General features: G+C 46.8%; 1 protein-coding gene across 4 annotated transcripts in view; it reads left to right on the forward strand.

Annotated features, from left to right (window-relative positions):
• Positions 1 to 474: 474 nt before the first annotated feature.
• DOK2 (docking protein 2) overlaps positions 475 to 24,314 on the forward strand; it is a 29,553-nt gene continuing 5,713 nt past the window's right edge. For 2 of the 4 annotated variants that reach the window (XM_029603864.1, XM_029603866.1), the window contains exon 1: positions 1,236 to 1,332. In XM_029603864.1, the coding sequence (XP_029459724.1) occupies positions 1,309 to 1,332 (24 nt within the window). In that variant the 5' untranslated portion in view covers positions 1,236 to 1,308. Of the gene's footprint in view, positions 1,108 to 1,235; positions 1,333 to 24,314 lie in introns of those variants that run through there. The other 2 variants (XM_029603865.1, XM_029603863.1) reach the window with 2 other exon arrangements.

The following is a 24,314-nucleotide window of genomic DNA, read 5'->3' on the forward strand; positions in this document are numbered from 1 at the left end:
GCCTACAGTGCCAAAATGCTGGGGGCAGCAAACTCCTGCCAGCAAAGGGTCAGAGCGAAAACTGCCAAAGATGAGTGCATTGTGCTGTAGCCACTGCCCCCGGCAGGAGGGAACGTTGTGCTGGAATTGCCGCCAATAGGTATATTGGGGGGTGGGGGCTAGGAGTAAATGGGTAAATGACGAAATGTGTGCCTAGGGCGCTAAATGCTCTTGCACTGGCCCTAGGGTCTCATGGACTTGAACAGCAGGAGGCGCTGTAATTCAGGAGTGAGGTGCATTGACATAGTTGGGTTTTTTTTTTTTTTTTTGTGAGGGTCTCAATACTAGAAGAGAAACGGGTGCTACAGAACAGGATTGTTCATCTCTGGCTCCACCTCATTTGTGCCCTGTACTAGAATGAACTCTGTCTGTATAACAGACAGAGGACGTTCCCCTTTTATCTCCTGCCTACGCATCACCCTCAGTTCACATGGCTGGGAAAAGTGAAACCATCACCACGACAGAAGACCCAACTCCATCCACCCACGCATGAGCAATCCTGGATTCTGATTCCTCGGTTTGCACCTGAGTAAAAAAAAAAAACAAAAACCCAGATGTGGCTGATTCCCCGTTTTCGAATGGCTGCTAGTCCCAGTGAGACAGTGACCGGGGACTGTCCGAGTTCCCCTGTCACGCCAGAGTGATGGCAGAATTCAGAGACACTCTGTGCTGTGTGATGGGGGGCCCAGGAGGCTGTCTGCAGCCCACGCCTGGACTTCGGATGTTTCTTATCTGCAGCTGTGGCACCTGCTCCCCTCCGCTGCTTCCGCCTGCTGTGATGCCTGTCTTTCTGGGTCAGCCTTCCTGTGAGTTACACAGGAAGCCAAGCGCGGTCGAAAAGATGTGGCAGTGAGAGAGCTTGCTTTTGTTCTCTCTCTCTTTTTTTTTATTTTTGAAATACCACATAGAGTATATCACCTCTAAGAGACTGGTGCAGGAGGAGGAGGAGGAGGCAGCGGAAGAAAGTTTGAGCCAGCAGGAGGTGAGAATGCCCAGGAGTGGGTCATGGAGGACGCTATAGTGAAGCAGGGATTACTGATGTTTCAACAGCAGCACAAGTTTGGGAAGGTAAGGGGAGGCTCTGTGCCTGTGGGCCTGGGATGGGACCGACCCTCGCACGTTTTACCCAAGGTGGGAGAGGAGGGAGGAGGCACTGGTTGGGTGGGTGGTGAAAGTGTTGGGCCGAGAAGGGGCAGAGGAGACGGCAGCAGAGGTAGGAAGCCTGCGAGGTGAGGAGGTGGAAGGGGAGCAGGCAGAGAAGGATCGTGCATGAGAAGCGAGTCCTTGGAGTTTGTAAGTAGCATCTGTAGGTGCTTGGGCAGCTATTCAAGGGAAAGGAAATGGGACAGGAGCTGAATCCTTGACTGCAGTGTTAACATGGGCTATTCGCAAAGACCTCCTGAGTGAGAGTCTGGTTTTGGAGAGGCAGGACAGAGTTTCACGCGTTGCACACTCTCAGGCCTATGCAATAACCCAGGGCTTCCCAAACTCATCCAGAAGAAGACCCCACAGTCAGTCTGGTTTTCAGGATATCCTACAATGAATGTGCATGAGAAGAATTTGCATAGCATGGAGACTCAGTATGTGCAAATTTATCTCATACATACATATTGTGGGAATCTTGAAAACCTGACTGGCCGTGAGGTCCCCAGGACAGGTTTGGGAGCCCCTGAAATAACCTGTGCATTAAGAGCCTGTTTTAAATTTATTTATTAACTTCCGATGCAGTAAGCTAATGCTATGCTCATGCATCGGGAATTAAGATGTACATACACCGAGTCAATATGTGCGGTCAGCATAGGCTGAATCCTCATTTCAACTCAGGAAGGGAGGGGCTGAACAGGAGAGCGACTATAGGAGCCCACCTTTTGCTGTGAGTCCAATTTAGGAGTCCATTTTTCTTGTGCTCCTGGCCGGCTATCGTGGTTAGGCTTAAAAACATAAACCCACTGTCGAGCCGCCGCCACCACCATCCTCACGAGTAGTGGGGGAGCCCTGGCGGCGAATCCAGCGTTAGAAACTTTACTCCACCTCTGACCAGGAGCAAAGTTTCTAGCGCTAAGAAATTGTGACTCAGCCAGCGCCCCTCTTTGCATTGGGAGGGAATGCTTAATGCCCTCATTTGCAGGGGATTTCCATGTGAGGGTGCTGAGCTGTGCGCATGTTTTTAAACACATATTTTGTGCAATTAAAACTCCTTCCTGCATTGGGAGTAATGTTTACCTGCACAAAATGTGCACCCAAGTGTGGGCAAACCATGCATTTGGCTGAACACGCTGTATTGCATGGACCTGACTGAATGTTATTTTTTTCTTGGGGGCTGGGGGATGGGCAGGGGAAGGTTTAAGCCTTCCAATTTGGCCAGGGTCCAGTTTTGAACTGAATGGGGTCAGGTGGCAGAGGGTTAACACTTCTCCACCTCCCTCCCCAATCCCCCTGTTACCCAGGTTCTTAGTCTCAATCAAAATGCCAAGAAGGAACAATCCTTAGCTCCTGGCTCAGACCTTGCAATTAATCTTCACCAAAAAGGCCGAGAAGCTGGATACCAATGTCTGCTGCATCCCTGCTCGCTCTCCAAGATGGCCTCACTCTCTGCTAGAATCAGGGCTGGGGCTTCCATTAGGTAAACTAAGTGGACACCTAGAGCACCACCACCACCAGCATGAAGCCAGGAGGTGCTGTGCCAGAACCAATACCGAAGAAGAGAGATGTTGGAGCCACTGCTGCTGATAGAAGGGAGCACTATGCTGGAAGTGGAGGGAGGTGCATGACACCTAGGGGTGCCAAATACTCTTGCACCAACAGGTTCTGCTTCAGGCCATGCATGGAGCAGAGTCAGAGTCCATATCCTTGGATAGTCTCTGAAGGGAAGCAGAGGCCAGCATTGCTTGGAAAGTCATTAGCAGAAGCACATCTTGCAGCAATGCTGGAGAACTTCCGATGATAAATACCTGTCTGGAGATCCTTGACACAAGCGAGTAATAGGGGTGTGTAGGGTTTCATTTTGATTTCTGTTTTGTTTCATTTCATGCCCACTAAAGCCATTTAACACACTGTAAAAATGTTTTAGAGCAGTTAAATGGATTTAGTGTGAGCTAAACAAAATAAAACGAAAGGGAAGCACATCATTAGTGAGCAAGGGGCTGCCGAAGAAACCCAAGTCTAATGTCATTAACGGTAGCCATATTGTGGTGACAAACTCTTCAAAATGTCAGCTCTTTTGTTTGCTTGATTCGATTCGTTCCTCTGTCTCCATTTTCATGTCTTGGTATGACACCTGCATGGAGCTCTGACGAAGCTCTGCTCTCACTTGTCCGTGCTGTATTCATGCCTTATTTATATCAGTGTGAGGCCTTCATGGGGCTCTGATGGAGATGCACCCATCAGCTGTGTGTCCTGTACTCATGTTTTGCATGCATCACTGTGAATTTGAAGGGACTTAGCACAGCATCACCTGATTTACAGAGATTCATAAAGGGAGAGACTATGTAGGAGGCACGTTCAAAAGTGTTATCAGGAATGAAAGAAGAAGTAGGATGAGAAGAGAAAGTTTAGGGCTTTATATATTAAGCATTTTCCACACAGACACAAAATGAGAAAAAGCCTTTCCTACCACAGAGTCTTAATATTTTTGTTAATTTTAAGTGGCACCCAAATTATTAAAACATCTCTTTGCTAGGAAAGCTGCTTTAAGCTTATCTAGTGCAGGCAGGCCGGTCGGCCTGCCTGCACTAGATAAGGTCCTCTACGGTATGTCCCAGGGAAGGCCACAGACACCCATCTGCCCCTGATGTGCTGCTTGTGATTTCCTGCTGTCATCCTGTTTCTAATTCTAAGTAGAAATCGAGAAAGCCATAACGACAATCCTCCACTCCCCACATTCAGTGACCATGTATTATATACATCAACCCTCAATCTCGTACCTACAGAGTCCCTGTCCTCAAAGCGATGTTACACCCTACCCCATGCTGTACCATGGCAACCCCCTAAGCATATTGTAACCTGCTCTGAAGCGGAAGAGAAATCCTAAATTCAATTATGAAAGCCACATCAGTAGGGCTGGTAAATGGAAGGAGCTCCTGTATTTACAACCACTGATGAAGCAGCAAAAATGTGTAAATTAGAACAACAGAGGCTCGGCAGGATGGACCGATGACTGTTACTTGTTTTTTCTAATTTATTTAAAAACAATCATTATCCACCCTTCCTACGTTCAGAGCAGAGTACAGTAAGAACATGCACAGTCAAGTGAAGGGAATAGAACAAGGTGATGCATCAGTCATACGAAGAAGGGGAATTACATGATTCTTCAGGAGGGGGGGGGGGGGGGGGGGGAGACAAATAATTAGTTAGTGGGTACATTATTGAGATTGTAGCCAGAGGTGAGGGCAGTAATCTGCTATGTAGTACAATCCGAGGGGGGACACATTGGGGGTCTTCCATTATCATTTGGGATTGGGAACGCTTTCTTGAAGAGAAAAGTTTTTAGGGCTTTTTTTTTAAAGAAGGACTGCTATTTTTAATACTTTTTAGGGGTAGGTGCAGGTCAGCAGGGTCTTCCAATCCTGTAATTTGAGTTTGCATATCTTTGCTGCTGCATCACAATGGAAAGTAACACCAGAGATTCATGGGAAGGCAAAAATAGGAAATGCCTTGATTTGATTCTTGCATAGTTTAATTTAGTTTGTTTGAATGTTAGACCACCGTAGATACATAGAAATAAAGGTGAAAACAATGAAATTGTAGATGAGATCTTTTCACTGGTCTGATTTAATACATTTTTTATGAGCTATTGAGGGATTTGCTCCCTTCATCAGGTCAATGCAGAATGAGCTATGGATGATGCTGCCGGAATATATTTCTGGTTGAATTTGGATAGGCCACTGTTGGAAACAGGATGCTGGGCTTGATGGACCCTTGGTCTGACCCAGTATGGCATGTTCTTATGTTCTTATGTACAATGGCAGTGTTGGTCTTCAAAGCTATATTCTAGTCCAGTGGTTCTCAACCTTTTTTTGGCCAGGACACACCTGACAGATGGTTCTCACATGCCTGACACACTGAACATGTGACCGTCACGGGGCTAAATGTAAATATACATTCTGCATACTCAGGAACCCCCTCGACCCCCAAAAATGGGTGCAGAGCAGAACTAGGGCATTATCCGTACAGCTCACCATACAAAAAAAGATATTCTGGATCTGATGACATCTCAGTAAAAGCAAAACAAACTCTCTTTACTAGCAGGCACAATACCCCTCCTTATGAAAAGACAGTAATTTACCACTATAAATATTTAACCAGGCCCTAAACACTAATACAAGCCTTCCCATAACACTTGTCCTTGCCTCATCCTCCACGGACCTTCTCTTCCTAAGCTCAGATGCCTAAGCACTTTTTCTTCCACTGCCTAAGCTATTTAATATATGCATATTAGTTTCATTAAATCTATGGTAACCCTCAGCTACCCTCCCCCCCACCTTCCAACCCCCCTTCCAACCCCCTTCCAATCCCTCATTCCTACCCCCTCCCTCGGAATACCTTGTAACCCCAAAAAGCCAACTCATCAGTTCTTACCAGTTTTGACAAGTTACTCCCCATGCTTAAGCTGTATCTAAGTTTTTCTCTCCTCCTGTTCTATGTAAGACAACTTTGTCACTGTTGTTTATGGTTGCAATGTAAACCGGAGTGATAATTAACTCTGTTATTTGAACTTCGGTATAGAAAAGTTATAAATAAATAAATAAATTATACACCTCCTATTAGGAAAACAGAGCAAGCCAAGCTGCTATAGATACCCACTTAGAAATAATTGTAAAACTATACTAATAAATGTTACAAAACAGCTGATGAAATCCAATTGAAAACTCATAACAATTATTAAAAATTGTCCAAATATCAATTAAATATTTCAAAACAGCAGACACATCACATAATACCCAATAATTAAAATGGCAGTCAATCAAGAAAAATAAACTTAAAAAGCTGCCTTTACTTACCCTCTCCAGCAACTCTCCTACTCCTTTCCCTTGCAGGCCAATAGCACTCACCAGAAGCAGCAGTGGCTGCTGAAGCTCTGTCCTCACAGTCCTCTTCCTTAGGGCCCACAACCAGTCTCTGTCTCACACAGACCAGTAACTTCCCTAACTAGTATCTCTTCCTCACACACATATCAGTCACCTCCCTGACCAGTCTCTGTCTCTCCCACACACACATCAGTCACCTCCCTGACCAGTCTCTGTCTCTCACACACCAGTCACCTCCCTGACCGGTCTCTGTCTCTCTCTCTCTCTCTCTCACACACACACACACACACCAGTCACCTCCCTGACCATACACACACACACATACCCCAGTCACCTCCCTGACCAGTCTCTGTCTCTCATACACACAAAAGTCACCTCCCTGACCAGTCTCTGTCTCTCTCACACAGACACTAGTCACCTTGCTGACCAGTCTCTAGCTCTCTCTCACGCACACACACACCCTCACACCAGTCACCTCCCTGACCAGTCTCTATCTCTCACACACACACACACACCCCAGTCACCTCCCTGACCAGTCTCTGTCTCTCTCACACACACACACACACACCAGTCATCTCCCTGACCTGTCTCTGTCTCTCACACACACACTCCAGTCACCTCCCTGACCAGTCTCTGTCTCTCATACACACACCAGTCACTTCCCTAACCAGTCTATCTCTCTTACAAAGACTTCTGTCACCTCGCTGACCAGTCTGGCTCTCTCACACAGACACCAGTCACCTCCCTGACCAGTCTGTCTTTCTCATACAGACACCAGTCACCTCCCTGACCAGTCTCTGACTCTCACACATACACATACACACACCAGTCATCTTCATGGCCAGTCTGTCTCACAGAAACACATCACCTCTGACCAGTCTCTCTCTCTCAATCACACACATGCTCTGTCACTTACATACAAGCTCACATATACTCTGTCACTTACAACCACACACACACACACTGCCACACACACACTGCCACTCATGCACCCATTGTACCACACACACACAAGCTCTCACTCACACACCCAGGCACCCATTCTACCACACACACACACACACACACACACAAAGCTGCCACTCACACACCCAGGCACCCATTCTACCCTCCCTCCCCCCCCCACACACACACACACAAGCTCACATGGAGCCTCTTCTCATTGTTTGGCCCAATAAGCCTGGCCTCTGCTTATCAGCCGCCGCTGGCCTGACCTCCGGTGGCATGCAATGTCTCTCCAGCCGCCTCCGGTGGTGCGCAGGGTCTCTCTGCTCTTCGGCCCTGCCGGCCTGGCGTCCAGTGGCGGTGCACATGCCTCTCCACTCTTCAGCCGCCGGCGGCAGCACGCAGCATTTCACCATTCTTTGGCCCCGCCAGCGGCGGCGCACAGTTCTCTCTACTCTTTGGCCCTGCCGGCCTGGCTTCCAGCGGTGGCTCGCAGCGTCTCTCCATTCTTCAGCCCCGTCCCTAGGGAGAAGGGAAGCACAAGCGGGGCAGTGGAACACTGGGAGCCATGACACACTGGCCGGTGCTTGGTGACTCACTGGTTGAGAACCCCTGTTCTAGTCTACAATTCTCTTAGGGTCAGTTCTCACCATCAGCAGGCAGACCCAGATGAAGCAGAAATTGGACAGGACCTTCACCTATACCAGCTCTCATTCCCCTCAGGCTCAGCCTTTGGGTGCTGGGGCCAGCAGGACATAGGAGAGGGTCTCTGCTATGGAGACATGGTCCGAGGCCAGGCAAAGGTCGTAGGCAGGTGGCGAATAGATGTGTTGAGCTCCGGGCAAGGGTCAGAGTCAGGCAGCGGTCAGGCATATCTGGAGTCCAGGCAGAGGTCAAAGGCAGGCAGCGGTCAGGCATATCTGAAGTCCAGGTATCCGTCCGAAGGGTAGGGAGAGGGATGAATAGGCTGAGGCAGGCAGGCAAGGGTTGGCACAATCAGGCAACAAAGAATGGCACAGGTTGGAATAAAGACAGGAATACTGGAATGCAACACGCACTACTATGCAGTAGCTGGACCTGTTGCTGAAGCAGTGAGGGAAGGTCAGAGGGGGGGCCCTTTATAGGGCTAGGAGTGTAAGGTCATCAGGAGGTGCCACTGTGGGCCTTTTAAATATACTGATGTCGGGCATGCACGTGCCTAAGGAGGAGCATGGCAGTTTAGGGCCGGCGGCATCCTGTCACATTGAGAGTCGACAGCACCTTGCCAGGTCAGAGAGTAGCGTCCTGCCGCATGGAGAGCTGACTGCGTCGGGCCACATTGGGAGCCAGTGGGAACAGACTGGCTGGGGAGGTGAGTGCTGCGGTTCACAGGAGCAGCCCGCGGACTGCCAAACACAACACATTTTCACTATTGAATGATGCTGGTGCCTGGTTTAGTAAGAGATAGTAAGGTTTTGCTCCATGGCCTGGGAGGCCTTCGAAGTCCTCGGGGCCTGTCTGAGGCCTGCTTCAGTCTTCGCCTGGACTTCCTGGTTTGGGCCCCGCCCTTCTCCCTAGGGGTCGGCCCGCAGCTCTTCTCTCCAGTTATAGGGCCTGCCAGGTGTGGCCCATCTGAGCTCCTCCCAGGGAGTTGCTTGTATCCTGTCCTGTAAAAGGACTTCCGCTTCTCTCAGTCCTTGCTTCGGCAAAGGGCTAGTCTACCTAGGCTATGTCTCCCTTGGACTTCCTGTGTGTTCCAGTGTTCCTGTTGTGTCTGATCCAGACGCCAGAATGTGGGACCCTTGCCTCCGAGAGTCTCCTCCTGTGTTCTGAGTCTGCAGATTCCTCATTGTCTTGCCTAGTTCTGATTCAGGAGGATCCGAGGGGTTTCCACTACCCTGTGCTAAGTGACTTTCTGAGCTTCTCCCACTCTTCTCGTGGTCCGCGACCAGCCTCCTGGCTGTGTAGGGCGTGTAGGAGACAGCGTGGTCCATGACTAGCCCACTGGGTCCGCCCATTTACGGTGGGCTGTGTAGGGCGCCTGAGGGTCCAGCTCACCCCTCTTGTTCCTGTCTTCTTCCTGAACTCCACTTGTGCCTTGCTCCAAGTTCCAAGACCTTGCTCTGACCGCTTCAGTCCTGTGCCCACCTGACCTCTGTCTGGCATGCCACCTCTGCTGCTCTCTGCGGCAGGTCCGAAAGGGCTGGGAACGGTTGGAGGACCGTTCAGAGACCACCATAATGTTGTGGTCTCCCGGGGCATGTAGGTCGGCAGAGTGGCCAAGACTTGGACCGCCTTCACCACCGCAAGGGCACACCTCACTTCTCTTCCACTTAGAGAGCCCTGGTATGCCAAGCCTCGAGTGCTTGCTCGAGACTGACACTAGCCATAACAGAACCACTACTCTAGGGTATACATGTTTAGATGTTTAAGTCTATCCCCATATGCTTAACAACTGACCATTTTAGTAGCAACTCTATGGACTGACTCCAACTGGTTTATATCCTTTTGAAAGTGCAGTCTACAGAATTGTACACAGTATTACAAATGAGGTCTCATCGAGGACTTATACAGGGGGCAATATCACCTCCATTTTTTTCTTCTGACCATTCTACTCCCTATGCAGCCAAGCATCTTTCTGTCTTTTGCCATCACCTTATCCACTTGTTTGGCCACCTTTAAAATCATCAGAATCGACCACTCCCTTTTGTGCTTAGAAGAATTTCACTCCATATACTGTACCTCGCCCTTGAGGTTTTGCATTCTACATGCATTTTTTAGCATTAAATCTTAGCTATAAGACACTTGCCCATTCCTTGGGCTTTACTAGATCTCTTTTCATGTTTCACACATCTTTCTGGCTGTCTACACTAGTGTTTTCCTACTTTCTCCTGGAGGCACATCTAACCAATTGGGTTTTCAGAATATCCATAATGAATATGCAAGAGATAAATGTGCATGCATTGGAAACCCAGGGTATGCAAATCTATCTCATGCATATTCATTGTGGAAATCCTGAAAACCCAAGTGTTTAGGTGTGCCTCCAGGGGATGGTTGAGAAACACTGGTCTACCCTGTTGCAGATTTTGATATCATTCAAAAAAAACAAACATTTCCTGATAATTGTTCTGCAATGTCTTTCACAAAAATGTTGAATAGAACTGGTCCAAGAATTAAACACTGCGGCACATTGCTCGTAAAATCCCTTGCCTCAGAGTGAACTTCATTTATCACTCCTTGTGTTACCTCCCACTCAACCAGTTTCTAACCCAATCAGTCATTTTAGGGCCCCTCCCAAGGGCCCTCAATTTATTTATTTACTGAAATCTATGTATACTACATCTAGTGCTATCTCCTGATCCTACTCTCTGGTCACCCAGTCAAAGAAATTGATCAGATGTGTCTGGCAAGACCTATCTCTGGTAAAACCATGCTGCTTCTGATCTTGCAATCCATTGGATTCCAGACCTTGCACTATCCTCTTTCAGAGCAGCAATTCTATTAATTTCCTCATCCCAGCTGGTAGCTCCTAGCCTCTTCCTTACTTCCACTTTTGTGAAGAGGAACCATATCCACCTGTCTCCAGTCCTCTGGAACTGCTCCTGACTTTAAAGAAGCATTGAAAAGGTCAGCCGCGGAGCTGCCAGAAGTTTTCCAAGTTCCCTTAAAATACTAGAAATGTATCCCATCCAGCCCCATTGCTTTATTTACTTCAAATTTAATTAGCTCATCACAAACACACTTTTCTGAAAATCAATTAGATTTACTTCACTTTCAATCCTATTTATGTTTGTTTTATGAGGCCCTGCTCCTGGACCTTCCACAGCGAACACCAACCAAACATTTGTTTAAACAATTTTACTTTTTTTCTCGTCAGCCTGCACATATTCATTCCCTTCATCTCGGAGTCTGTCAATGCCACTGTTGCACATGTTTCTGTCACTCAAATATCTAATAAAAAGTCTTGCCCCAGTTTTTCTAAATTTGCTATTTTTCTTCCAATTGCATCTTTTCATTCATGACTACTTTCCCAGCTTCTCTTAGCTTTTTCAGATATTGTCATGTCTCCCACTTTCTGAGATCCCTTATAGTTTATGAACTGTAACCTTTTTTCCTTATCTTTTCAGCTACTTCTTTAGAAAACTGTAGCAGCTTCATTTTCCTCTTTCCTTTATTTACTTTCCTAAAAATAGGTTAGTTGCCTTATATTATATCATTTTAGTTTTGCTCACTGCTCTTCTACTTCCCCTAGATTTTCCCAACCAGTTAATGACTCCTTGAGGTTCTTCCCTGAAGCCTAATCCCCTCACCTTTGAATGAACCTTTATCTCTTGCACTCTGATACTGAACCTCACCATCTGGTGATCACTGGATCCCAGATGATTGCCCATTGCAACATCAGAAACACTGTCTCCATTGGTAAGCACCAGGTCTAGTATTGCCCCCTCCTATGTAGGTTCCATTACCAGTTTATGGAATAATTTTCCCTGCACAGAATCCAGAATCTCCCTGTTTCTATATGACAACCACAGTCGGGATGTCCCAGTCAGTATCCAGTAGATTGAGATCCCCTAGCAGTAACACCTTTCCTTTCATAGCAATTTTGTGAATATGCTCCATTAAATCTCTTTTTCTTCTGTCTGTGATGGAGGTCTGTATATTACAAAGAGAAAATTTGTGAATAAATATTAATTGTTCAGGCTTTAAATACTCCAAATAAACAGGTAACATTTTCAAAGACACTGGCTGTTTATTTAAAGACTAGCTGTTAAGCCCGTAACAACGGGCTACATTTAAAAAAAATTTTCGGTCCATTTCCTTCCCACTTCCTCCCCCCTCTAGTCTCCCTCCCCCCACCTCACTCTCTCCTCCCCCCCTCCCCTCACTCTCTCCTCCCCCCTCCCCCCTCCCCCCTCCACTCTCTCCCCCCTCCCCCCACTCTCTCCTTCCCCCACTCTCTCCCCCCTCCCCCCACTCTCTCCTCCCTCCCCCACCTCACTCTCACCTCCCTCCCTCTCCTCCCTCCCTCACCTCCCTCTCACCTCCCTCCCTCTCCTCCCTCCCCCCACCTCACTCTCACCTCCCTCCCCCCTCTCCTTCCCCCACCTCACTTTCACCTCCCTCCCTCCCCTCCCCCCACCTCTCTCCCCTCCCTCCCTCTCCTCCCTCCCCCCACCTCCCTCTCACCTCTCCCCCCACCTACCTCTCACCTCCCTCCCTCTCCTCCCTCCCCCCACCTCACTCTCACCCCCCTCCCCCACTCTCTCCTCCCTCCCCTCCCCCCTCCTCTCAGCTCACTCTCTCCTTCCACCCCCTCACTCACTCCCCCTCTCTCAATCCCCTCCCCTTTCAGCTCATCCACACCCGGCAGACAGGGGGGTGTCCCTCCCTCGCGCGCGCGCTGCCGCCGCTACTGCTCCTCCCTCCCTTGCGCGCGTCGCCGCCGCTGCTCCTCCCGCTCCTGCTTGTTGTCGTCGTCGTTGCCGCCACGGCTACTGCTCCTCCTGCTCGTTGCTGCTGCTGCCGCCGCTCCTGGTCCTAAGGAGCAGGCGCCATTTTTTTTTTCAGGCACGCTCCGCTCTGGCTGACGTGCTGCCCGCGCATGCGCGGTAAAGTTGCTCTCTACTGCGCATTTGCAGCACGTTGGTCAGGGCTCCCTTATCTAGTAGATAGTTCACATTGGTGGACTGTACATGTTTAGTCGGCAGAAGGATGCCTATGTGCCCCTCAGAAGTGAGTCACAATTACCACTACCCTCTGCCTCCTAGATGCAGTGGTTGTTGAGCCCACAGCTTTGGGGCTTGCATGTTTTGGTTCTTCCTCATCCTGGGATGGTTTCTTGTCCTCCGCTTCCAGGACTGCATATCGGTTCTTAAGCTCGAGGGAAATAGGAGTTGGGGGGTATTGTCTATAGCTGTAGTAATCTAGGTCCAACTGTCATCTTGTGGTCCAGTGGCCCTCTGCTCAAGTTTTACATCTCTGACGCCTCAATAAGCATTTCATCCATGTAGCCTCATTCTCCCAGATGCTTCTCAGTGTTGTCGCCTCCTCTGTGAGTTCTGCCACCTGTTTACTGAATGAGTTGATTTGCAGACATCTTTCATACTGAATTGGTTCTTCCCTGTGTATCAGGACATCTGTGTGCACAGCAGTAGAAGAAGTAATAGTGGAGACAGTTTTGGTGATACAGTGTTTTCTGGCCATCCTTCAGCTATTGGGAGCTTCTGGTATATGTTTAAAGCAAACGAGAAAGACCTACCAAAGTCCTTACCTTTTCCTCAAGTAATATTAGCTAGTCTGTGGAATTTAACTTTCACCTGCAGACTTAAAATCCATGTTTGTAGTTCTTCTTGCTTGCTTACTTGTTGGAAGTATAAAGTGTCTTATCTTATTCTTTCAGATTAAGGTATGTTTTTATTGTAATGGTTTGTGGGTTTGTGGACCCTTGGCCCAAGGTGAGAGTTGTTATCACCTGTGGGGAGGAGAGATCGGGCACAGTGGGGAGCTCTGGGTGAAACTGTGGAGAGGTCCCGAGGAACGGGGTAAGCGACACAGCAAGGAAGGATCCCCACAGTAAGTAGGCAGGCTGGAGATCAGTACCTGGGCAGAGACCTCCAAAGGGGGTGGTGCTAGGCAGGCCCGTGGAGCGGGAAGCGCGACACAGGATGTGCAGGAGGTATACTGTAGAGGCAACCCCGAGGGGTGGAACTGCGCGGCGAGGGAAGTACTGATGCTATGACATAGGCTAACCCGCGGAGTGGGGAAGCCCAAGTCAGGTCTCCAGATGATGACGTAGACCAGCCCGAGGAGCGGGAGGTGCCGGTAGTGACCGGTGGTTGAATCAAGGGTACTGCCCTGAGGAGCAGGGAAGCACAATGTTCCCTGGTATCGAACATAGGCACGACCCCAAGGAGCAGAGAAGCACTGACAGTCCCAAGTGTAGAACGAAGGCACTACCCTGAGGAGTGGGGAAGCACTGACAGTCTCTGTATAGAACATAGGCACTGCCCCAAGGAGCGGGGAAGCACAGGCAGTCTCTGTATAGAACGTAGGCACTGCCCCAAGGAGCAGGGAAGCACTGACAGTCTCTGTATGGAACATAGGCACTGCCTCGAGGAGCAGGGAAGCCAGAAAGATATCTCCCAAGTGGTGAAGGCATTCCCAGAGGCAGCCTCGAGGATCAGGGAGCCTGCAAGATAGGACTTCTGGAAGGCGCAGGGCCAGCCCGAGGAGTGGGGAAAGCCAAGAGATGAAGTCTTCATAGAGCACGCACCCTGGCACCCAAGAAGCGGGTACCAGGCAGGGTCCAGAGTCTAAGAAGGGTCCGGTAGCATCACCACAGGTCCAGCGGAGACAGGAGCTCGTAGAGTAGCGATGGAATTCATTGCCAAGTCGGCTAGCTGGGGGCGACGGTGGAAGTTAAGAACCCTGATCCAATGACATCATCAATCAGGGACGCCCCCGAGGTTCCTGCCATAGAAGCTTCAAAAGAGGGCCCGGTGGCGCGCGCACACGCGCATCTAGGAAGGCCCAGAGTTGGCGTGGGTGGCAGCGGCATCCTGACCGCTACGAGGAACCATGCGGTACGCGGCGGCAGAGACTAGCTCCCGCTGCGAGCAGGACCGGAGAAGGAAGGAGGATGGTGCAGGACGTGAGTAGACGCGGTCGCAGCTGTCTGCGACCAATGGTCATAATATTTATAAATCTCTGAGATGTGTGGTTTAGTTTGTTGTTAAGAGTATAAAAGTAAACCAGAGCAATTAGAAATAATTACCACAAAGGTCTGATATAATGCTACCAATTAAGCTCTCTCAGAAATGTATTTATTTTGTTCTATTTGTAGGTGGCAAAATTTTGACCTAAATTGTGAGCTGTCCATCTGCTTCCTAGTAAAAACAGTACTTTCCCCAGCTGATGACTAATAGTATATCCTAATCTATGACCTTAATGTATGTACCTATGATTTCTAATAGACCTCTTTATTTTAATTTTGGTCAAGATTAATCTGTCTAAGGACACTAATAAATATTATTACACTCAATTATTATCCTAAACCCCCTCTCAGTTTATAAAATGTGTTTTTGTATCTATCTGGTGTGTATGTTATAAAGAATCCTATAGTCTTGGTTACAAAACATTAGATCAACTAAAAGTGATTTACTATGATATTAGTAATTCAATTCCCTTGAACTTTACATAAGTGCTTTCTTTTCACTAAGGACTAAACTTACCTAAATTATTTCCTTATGTTTGTCTGCCGATCAATGTCAAGTTATTCTGTATAGTCCAGCCCCCTAATTAATGGGCTAGTCTATATGGTTAGAATGGAAGGTAGGGGTGGGAGGAGAGAACTAAAGGCAGAAGAAGAAGAAGAAGAGCAAAGCAGCCCTTTCCCTTCTAGAAATCCTCTAAGCAGGGGGGATCCAAGATGGCGGCCGCTTGAGAGGGACGGGAAGGCAGCTTTAAACCTTTTTCCTCGTTAATGAGCTTTTTTGCCTGAAAAACTGCTTTAAAATGCCTCACACTAAGAGGAAAGCACGGCTTCGTGAAAGCACGGCGACTCCTGGTTCAGGAGATTTAGCTCAGGCTACAATACCTGCCTTCTTTACCTCGACACCCCAACCGAGAGAGACGGGACGGCAGGCCGCGGTGGACAGGGACGCGGAGCGTACGTCCAGGTCCCAGGCCGATGAAATCTCGTTAAGTCCCGGCGCACCCGAGACTCCCTCCCAACCACAGCGTCTGGAGAGCCGCGAGATGACGCTGGCTCCCTCGCAGGGGAACCTCGTGGGGCCTGGTGCCCAGGAAGAGAGAGACCCGGAGGGAACATCATTGCTGGGTACATCGTTACCCGGCCCGACGCTGTTTGAAGGAAGAGAGACTGTTACTGGAGCCGCTAATGTTGGTGAGTCTCGACATTTAACCTCCTTCCTAGTAAGGCCTGAAGTGATAACGATGGACTCTATATGGGACGCTTTAGCTGCCGTTGAGAACGCTGTTATCAATTTATCTAAGATGTGTGTGGATTCACATAAACGCAGCATTGAAAATGAAAAGAGAGCTGACCAGCAAGAACAAAAAATTCAAGTTATTGAAGAGAAAGTTAAAAAACTGGAAAGTTTCCAATATCACTCAATTCAAAGAGAGACAGTGATCGATAAAAAAAATAGAAAATATGGAGAATACGATCAGGAGTACAAATATCAGAGTATTAAATTTCCCTGTGATCTCTCATATAATGCCGCAAGAATTGTTTAAAAAATATTTAAATGTGATATTGAAAGTTCCCTTAGAGGCTGCTCCTTTAATTACAAAGGTATATTACATGCCGTCAAAGAGAGAAGAACAGCAAAATCCAGAGCAGCAGCAACGGCAGCAGCAGCAGGCTTCATTGAACATCACTGATATATTGGAACTCTCACATGAGGATATGGTTCAAGAAAGGGGAACCTTGTTTGTATCTTTTGCGTTCTTGTCTGAGAAGAACAATATATTAAAGTTATTCTTTCGAAATAGATCTACAGAATTTTTTGGCCAAAAGGTTTGGCTTTTTCCTGATATCACGAGGTCTACTCAGGAAAGGAGGAAAAAATTTCTGCAAATGAAGGAAGAAGTGATGGCTATTTGTTCTAAATTTTTGCTTCGTTATCCCTGTAAATGCGTAGTCAAGTACAGGGACTCTGTATATGTTTTTTTTGAACCATCACAATTGCGTTTTTTCATAGATTCTCATCAGTTATCTGCGACATAGATAGTGACAGTGGGTGCTAAGTAGTAATGAATCGGTGGGAAATCGGCCTCCTTAATATTTCTTTTTTCTCGTTACTTTGATATGCGCTCTAAGGTTTCCAACTCCCCCAAAATTACTTAATTACTGTTGATGGTTATTGTTATATTATATTGAGTGTATATTTGCTTAACAGGGGATACCATGTAACCACTTTTTCAATCACAATGATTATTTGTGTATTAGTGTAAAATTTAATAAATAAAAAATTTAAAAAAAAAAAAAAAAGAAATCCTCTAAGCAGCAATAACCCAGCAAAAAATAAAAGTTATGTAAACAATTACCCTTTCTTCAAAAGCAAAAAACAAATCAATGAAGAAAAAAAATATCCCTTTTTCAAAACAAGATCACAGCACTTGAATAAAACCAGAAAGTAATTGTGCTCCTCCAAGAATTCCTCCCTCTAACCTAAGCAATAATAACCTAGCAAAAAGAAAAGCAATGTAAACAATTACCCCTTTTTCAAAAGCAAAAAAAAAAACAAAGCAATGAATAAACAAAGCTAGTATCATTGGTCTCAACAGATCCTGCCTTTGTCACGCAGTGATGTCAGTGTAAATAGGCATGAAAGGAGGTTATGCCACTTCCAACTGGGAAGAGTCTTAGTCTAAATAATACTCTTGCACTCATGTGAGGCAGGGGGCATTAGGAATTAGAATTCTAGGATTTGGAGCCTGAGGTAGCCATTTCTTTACAGAAGAACTAGAATAATTCCTGCCTAGGGACGGTGGCTAGAGCCCAGCGACCGAATTGGCCAGGCCTTACAGGGAGGAATGAGTTTCAGAGTTCCCAAGGAGTGAGTGCCCAGGAGACTGACAAAATGAAATCTTGGGAAGAGAGGTCATATATTCCTCAGGGAGTTCTTGGAGAAAAGGAAGTTACCCAACAGAGAAGAGGTCTTCTGGGTGTTCCTGTGTGACATATGCATTCATCCGAAAGCTTAGCGGAGTGCAAGAAGCTAGTGAAAGAAAGAAGGATAGCCGCACTACTGAACAGATACTGAGGAAGTTACCCAGGGAGTAGATGTGAAAGAGAGGGTGGATTTTGCTGCAGAAGTCTGAGTTTGGTCTTGTTGCAGGTTGGTGCACTATTTTCTGGGGCGCCTATGATTTGGACTTTGTGTTGCTCATCTTCAGTGCCAGTAGAATAGCTTATTTTTTGAACAGCAGTCGTGGAATCTGAGTGGTGATTTGGGACTGGACAGTTGAGTGGAGGAGCCTCAGAGAGGAGAAACCCTAAGGGCCTTGAAAAGATGAAGTTTTCCTCTCTGTGTGGGAACCCCAGGAGGTCATTGGGCCTGTCCTAGGCCATGATTCCCTATGCCCAGGGCTAGATTGGGGAAGGAGTTACACTGTAATTTCTATTTGCCTCTGTCGAGTTTCCCCGCCCCTCTGTAAACACACTAGGCCCCATTTTCCCCCATTCTTTTCCTTTACAACCCTTAAACGTTTTGAAAATAAATAAATGCTACCACATATCAACAAGGGCTCACCTACAACTTGTTGGCTGACTTTTCTTTCTACATTTAGGACCTGATTCACCAGTCTTTCTATCGTGAATCAGCTCCTTCATCGTACAGAAATTAAATATGCTTTTGCTCATGAAAAGCTTTTGCATCACTTCTTGCACATTTATAAACTTTCCTCTCTTCTCTGAGGTGTAGCAGGAAATGTATGCAAATTAAAGCAACAGGATTGGCTGATCCTGCTGTGCAGGAGCGATGCTCTGAAACGGGAAATTAAAATCGACCACCATGATGTGACACAACCAGGCCCAACCTCCTTCAGCTTTACAAAAAAACAAAATAAAAACCCACAAAAGCTTTCAGCCTGGAGCTTGTCCTTTCAAAAATAAGAATAAAAACTTTTATAATTTCAATGAAAATAATTTGATGACGCTAACACTAAAGGAGAAATCCTAAAATCCCAGATAGAGAGGCCAGCTTCAAGGTAGAAAGCTGGGCAGAGGTACCCGAGGGGCTAGAATTTCTGCATGCAGGAGCCGGGCTGTAACCTGGGCGCCAGGCTCTAACTATGCGGGCCGAGCTTTAACATAGGACCTGGGTTCTCACCAAGCAGAGCTCTAACATGAGGAGCTGGGCTCTAACACAGGGCCTAGGGGAAGATATTTTTATCTCAGGAGCAGGAAGTTCTAGCTGTCTTTCGGTTGCAGCAGTGCTAAGTTTAGCAGAGACCACAAGCTCCTTACTTCTTTTAACTTTCACAGCATTTGGGCCTGGTTACTGTGTGATGTCAGGATTGCAGAGGACAGCACTCGGTGTTGAGATGTCATCTGCAATCCCATGCAAAGAAGACAACCAGAGGGCTCCAGGTCAGAATGGCCAGACTGAGCCAGTCCTGGTTTTGTCCCATTGCATCTAGGCACTTGTAGTTTCTGCTTTTCCTAGCATGCCCAAATTTACCCATAGGCAAGGCAAGGCAAGCTGTTGTTTCTCTTGCCTCTGGTACCAATTTTTTAAGGCATCATCCAGTTCCCATACTTGGGAACTCTCAGGTTTTACCAGACTCTTAGTACACTGGAAAGATAATTTTTATAGTGTGTGTGTTTGTCTAAAATAAAGGAAAGATAGATATTTTTTTAGTGCATCTTTCTTTTCTTCCCACCCATCCCTAGGCACATTCTTTGATTTATAGACTCTTACCCATATAAGAGGAAAAGAGAAATTTTCACTCCAAAAATCAAGCAGGGATTTATGATAACAAGGGGGTGATCCAGCCCTTATCAATAGATTATATTAATTATTGCCTCCTTGCAGGTCATTACCAAATTAACATTAAATACACCACATAAATTTAAAGAATGTTAAGCATCCCTACTCCCTTAGCAACCTAAATTAACTAAGCACTCAACAATATTAAGATGCGGTCAGCAGTCCAGCAGCGAGATGGCAGCCTTTCAGTCTTTTGCACTGACTGCCACATGTATGATTATCTGCCAGTTGGTGAGAGGGTGTATGTGTGCGCCCGGTACAAAGAACTCCTGGCTCTCAGAGAACAAGTCCAATCTCTGGAGCTAGAGTGGCAGAGCTGGAAGAGCTGAGGCAGACAGAGAGGTATATAGATGAGACCTTCAGGGACATAGTAGCCAAGTTCCAACTCCAATCTGTGCTGCCTTGGAAGAGCAAGGTCACCTGGACAGATAGCATCACCTTGGTGTAACAGGAAGTGATCCTGTAGTTAAGACCTGCTCTCCAGGTGATGCATTATGTTGTCATACCAAGGATGGGTCTCCAAGGGCTTGTGCCCAAGAAGGAAGGGTTAGATCAGCTGTTAAAGTTGGTAATTCAATTATTAGAAATTCAGATAGTTGGGTGACTGCTGGAGGTGAGGATCACTTGGTAACCTGTCTATCTGGTGCATAGATGGCAAACCTCACGCGTCACCTAGATAGGATTTTAGACAGTGCTGGGGAAGAGCCATCTGTCATGATACATGTGAGCACCAACAACATAGGAAGATGTGGGAAGGAGCTTCTGGAAGCCAAATTTAGGCTCTTTGTTAGAAAGTTGAAATCTAGAACCTCCAGGGTAGCATTCTCTGAAATGCCCCCGTTCCACTCGCAGGAGCCCAGAAGCAGGCAGAGCTCCAGAATCTCAATGCGTGGATGCGATGATGGTGCAGGGAAGAGGGCTTTAATTTTGTTAGGAACTGGGCAAAATTTTGGGGAAGGAGGATCCTATTGTGAAAGGCTGGGCTCCACCTTAATCAGGGTGGAACCAAGCTGCTGGCGCTAACCTTTATAAAGGAGATAGAGAAGTTTTTTTTTTAACTAGAACAAGGGGGAAAGCCGACAGTTGCTCAGCAGCGCATGGTTCAGAGAGAGGTATCTTCAAAGGATACTAAAGAAACAGGGGAGTTGGAGCATCCCAATAGAGAGGTCCCAATAAAAGCAAAAGTAGCCCCTGTCCTATAAGTAAAGAATAGATTGAGTTAAAAGATTCCATATTATCCCTGTTAACTGCTAGGAAAGTTGAATATATGTATAAAAAACGTATCTTGAAATGTTGTTATGCTAACGCCAGAAGTCTAAAAAGTACGGTAAGATGGGAGGGTTAGCATGTATAACACTGAAAGAAGAAGTAGACATAATTGGCATCTCAGAGACCTGGTGGAAAGAGGATAATCAATGGGACAGTGCTATTTCAGGGTGCAAATTATACTGCATTGAAAGGGTTGATCAACTTGGTGGGGGTGTGATGTTTTATGTTAGGGATGGGTGGCGTAGAGTCCAACAGGATAAAGATCCTTAAGGAAACTAAATGCACGTTTGAATCTTTATGGGTGGAAATTCCATGTGTGATGGGGAAGAGTATGGGGGTTATGCTACCTGGCCAAAATGAACAGACGGGTGATGGAATTCTAACAGAAATTAGGGAAGTTAACAGATTTGGCAACACAATAATAATGGGAGATTTAAAGTACCCCAGTATTGACTGGGTAAATGTCATATCGGGATATGCTAGGGAGGTAAAGTTTCTAGATGAAATAAATAACTGCTTCACGGAGCAGCTGGTCCAGTAACCAATAAGAGGCCTTTCCGGACCCTTACTGATTCTCCTACACTAAATACAACAAGACTGATCATCTTCCGTTAAACTAATATAGTCATTAACAACCTCCGCAAAGTTCTACCTCTTGTTAAACTTCTATCTTCCTCTTCTTTTACTCCCAGTTAGAATCATCCCTGTTTTATTGTAACTTCTTCTTCTGAGCACTTGTTATAATTTGTTATAATTTATTATAAGTTGTAATGTATACATTCAAGTTATAGTTTTGTATTGCTCACCCCTTGTTTTATGTAAACCGACATGATACGAACTCCGTGAATGCCGGTATAGAAAAATCACAAATAAATAAATAAATAAATAAATATTAGAACTAATTCTTAGTGGAACACAGAATTTGGTGTGAGAAGGAATGGTAGTGGCGCTGCTTGGCAACAATAGTCATAATGCAATCAAATTTGAATTAATGATTGGTGGGAAGACATGAAATACAGCTGCTGCTCTAGAATTTAACTTTCAAAAGGGAGACTTTGATAAAATGAGGAAAATAGTTAGAAAAAGACTTAAGGTTGCAGCTACAAAAATTAAGAGTTGCTTAAAAATCCCATCTTGGACGCCCAGACCAGATGCATTCCATGCATTGAAAAGGTGAAAGGAAGGGCAAATGACTGCCTGCATGGTTATAAGGTGAAGTGAAAAAGGCTATTATAGCCAAAAGGAAGTCTTTAAAAAATTGGAAAAAGGATCCATCTGAAGAAAACAGGAAAAAGCATAATCATGGGCAGGCAGCATGTGAGGAGAAATAGGAGGGGAGGGGTTGAAAAGGGATCAGAGCAATTTGTTTTCTGCTCTGCTGTATTTGCTCCAGCATCAATCCTCTCCCCTCCTGTATCACTAGACAGCAGGTGGGAAGAAACAAGAGCTGAGGAGCTGGTGGGGGTCAGAAAAGGGTGAAGGGGGAAGGTGCTGGGGTCAGGCCTAGGGAAAGGCCAGCAGTTCTAGGGTCATCCCTGGAGGTGGGAAGGAGAGAGAGAAAATGTGCATGAGAGAGTGTGGATTAGCAAGGGGGAGAGTGGGAGATGAAAGAGAGAAAATTGCTACACATTCTCTCATCCCCACCCTGCTAATCAACAGCAGTCCCAAGCTGGCCACAACTCAAAAGTTTCCCAGTCTCTGATGCTGGTCCAGAGTTTGAAACGTTCCAGTGGTGATCCAGATGTTACTGTGCCCCTCCCCTTCTTTCCTCTGGCCCACAGCAGCACTGGGGCTTGTGAGCACGTGCCCGCCCTGAGGCGGGCCTGCCCTTCGCCCAAGCTTCCCTAATAACTTGAAGCCCAGGTGGAGAAAGGAACAGGGCCGCTGCAGAGCCTGTGAGACTGCATCTGCTCAGCTCCATGCTACATTTCTTTCCACTGCTGCTCTGTGCTGGTGGAAGAGAGGAGGAGGGGAAGGGAGGAATGGTTTGTGTGCAGACCTGAACAGGGCTACCCCCCTTTTCCCCAGTTTTCAGGGCCCGGGTCATCCCTGCCGAGGGTGACTATGGGCCCAGAATCCTAAATCCAACCCTGTTCCCTAGAGAACTTGAAACTACTGGTCCAGTAATGCAGCAGGAGTAGAACCAGAACTTGATCTGCCTGTTCCTCCTGATCTGGAGCTGTCAGACCATGGGCACCAATGCTCTTTATGCAAGTGTAGGGGACGTATTTGTGCGTTACCTGAGTCCAGCCGTCCGTATCCCCTGGGGACTCTCTTCAGCGGAAAAGCCTTTATTTTCTGAATGAGCCCTGCGCTCTCCCAGACGTGAATCCGATCAAATACTTTGCATCTCTTCTCCTAAATCAGACTTTTCTGATCATTTCCTTGCCAGATGTAAGTCACTGGCACAGAGCCAGGGGAAGGTGGGTGTTTATACTGAGGAACTCTAATAAGATATACCCTTATTAAATAAACATACAGATGCTTACTGTGACTCCAACATCGCTCTAAGCTTCAACGGCAAGAGGAAATGTGGAAAAAAGGATTTGCTATCACAAAGAGGGGAGTAGCTGGCTTGTTACGGCGGTTACTACCCCAAACCAAATAAGCCTAATACTTCACTTTCCAAGCATATACAGCATAGTTCTCTGCTTCAACGGCAGGGGAGAAGAAAAGAGGGTTCGCACTCACAAAGCGGGGAGTAGCTGGCTTATTACGGCGGTTACTACCCCAAACCAAATGTGCCTGATACTTCGCTTTCGATGCATATCCAGCATGGCTCTCTGCTTCATGGCATGGGAGAGGCTGATACATCAAGCATTTCCAGCATAGCTCTCTGCTTCAACAGCAGGGGAATAAGAAAAGCTGAGGCTTCACGCATATCCAGAATAACTTCAACTGCAGGGGAGAAGAAAAAAAAAAAAAATAGGATTCGCACTCACAAAGCAGGGAGTAGCTGGCTTGTTACGGCGGTTACTACCCTAAACCAAAAGGGCCTGATACTTCACTTTCAATGCATAACCAGCATGGCTCTCCGCTTCAACGGCAGGAGAGAAGAAAAACAACCAATAGGGGCTGTATGACATAGTCTGGGTAAAGGGAATAAACATGGGTGTAGCTTGCTTATTGCAGCAGTTACTACCCCTACTACCCCTAACTAATCAAGCTAGGTATTTCACTTGGATGCAGCTCCATCACTGCTCTCTACATTAATGGTGGGGGTGGAAGGGAAATAGAACCAAGAGTTAAGAGAAAATGATAAGTATGAGAGAAAAAAATGTGTGAAGCTTGCTGGGCAGACTAGATGGGCCATTTGGTCTTCTTCTGCCGTCATTTCTATGTTTCTATGTTTCTATGTTTCTATCTGACAGTGCTAACACGGCACAGAGGAGCATCAGAAGGAGAGGAGGAGGACAGGCAGAAATAGAATGAAAAGGGGTTCAGGGGAAATGGGGGGAATCTCACCTAAGGGTAACAGGATGGGGGGTAGGAGGCAGGGAACGCTGAAGGCCTCATGGAAGGAGCAGAGTATGGGTAG

This window comes from Rhinatrema bivittatum, chromosome 5 (assembly GCF_901001135.1).
Source record: "Rhinatrema bivittatum chromosome 5, aRhiBiv1.1, whole genome shotgun sequence".
Lineage (NCBI taxonomy): Eukaryota > Metazoa > Chordata > Amphibia > Gymnophiona > Rhinatrematidae > Rhinatrema > Rhinatrema bivittatum.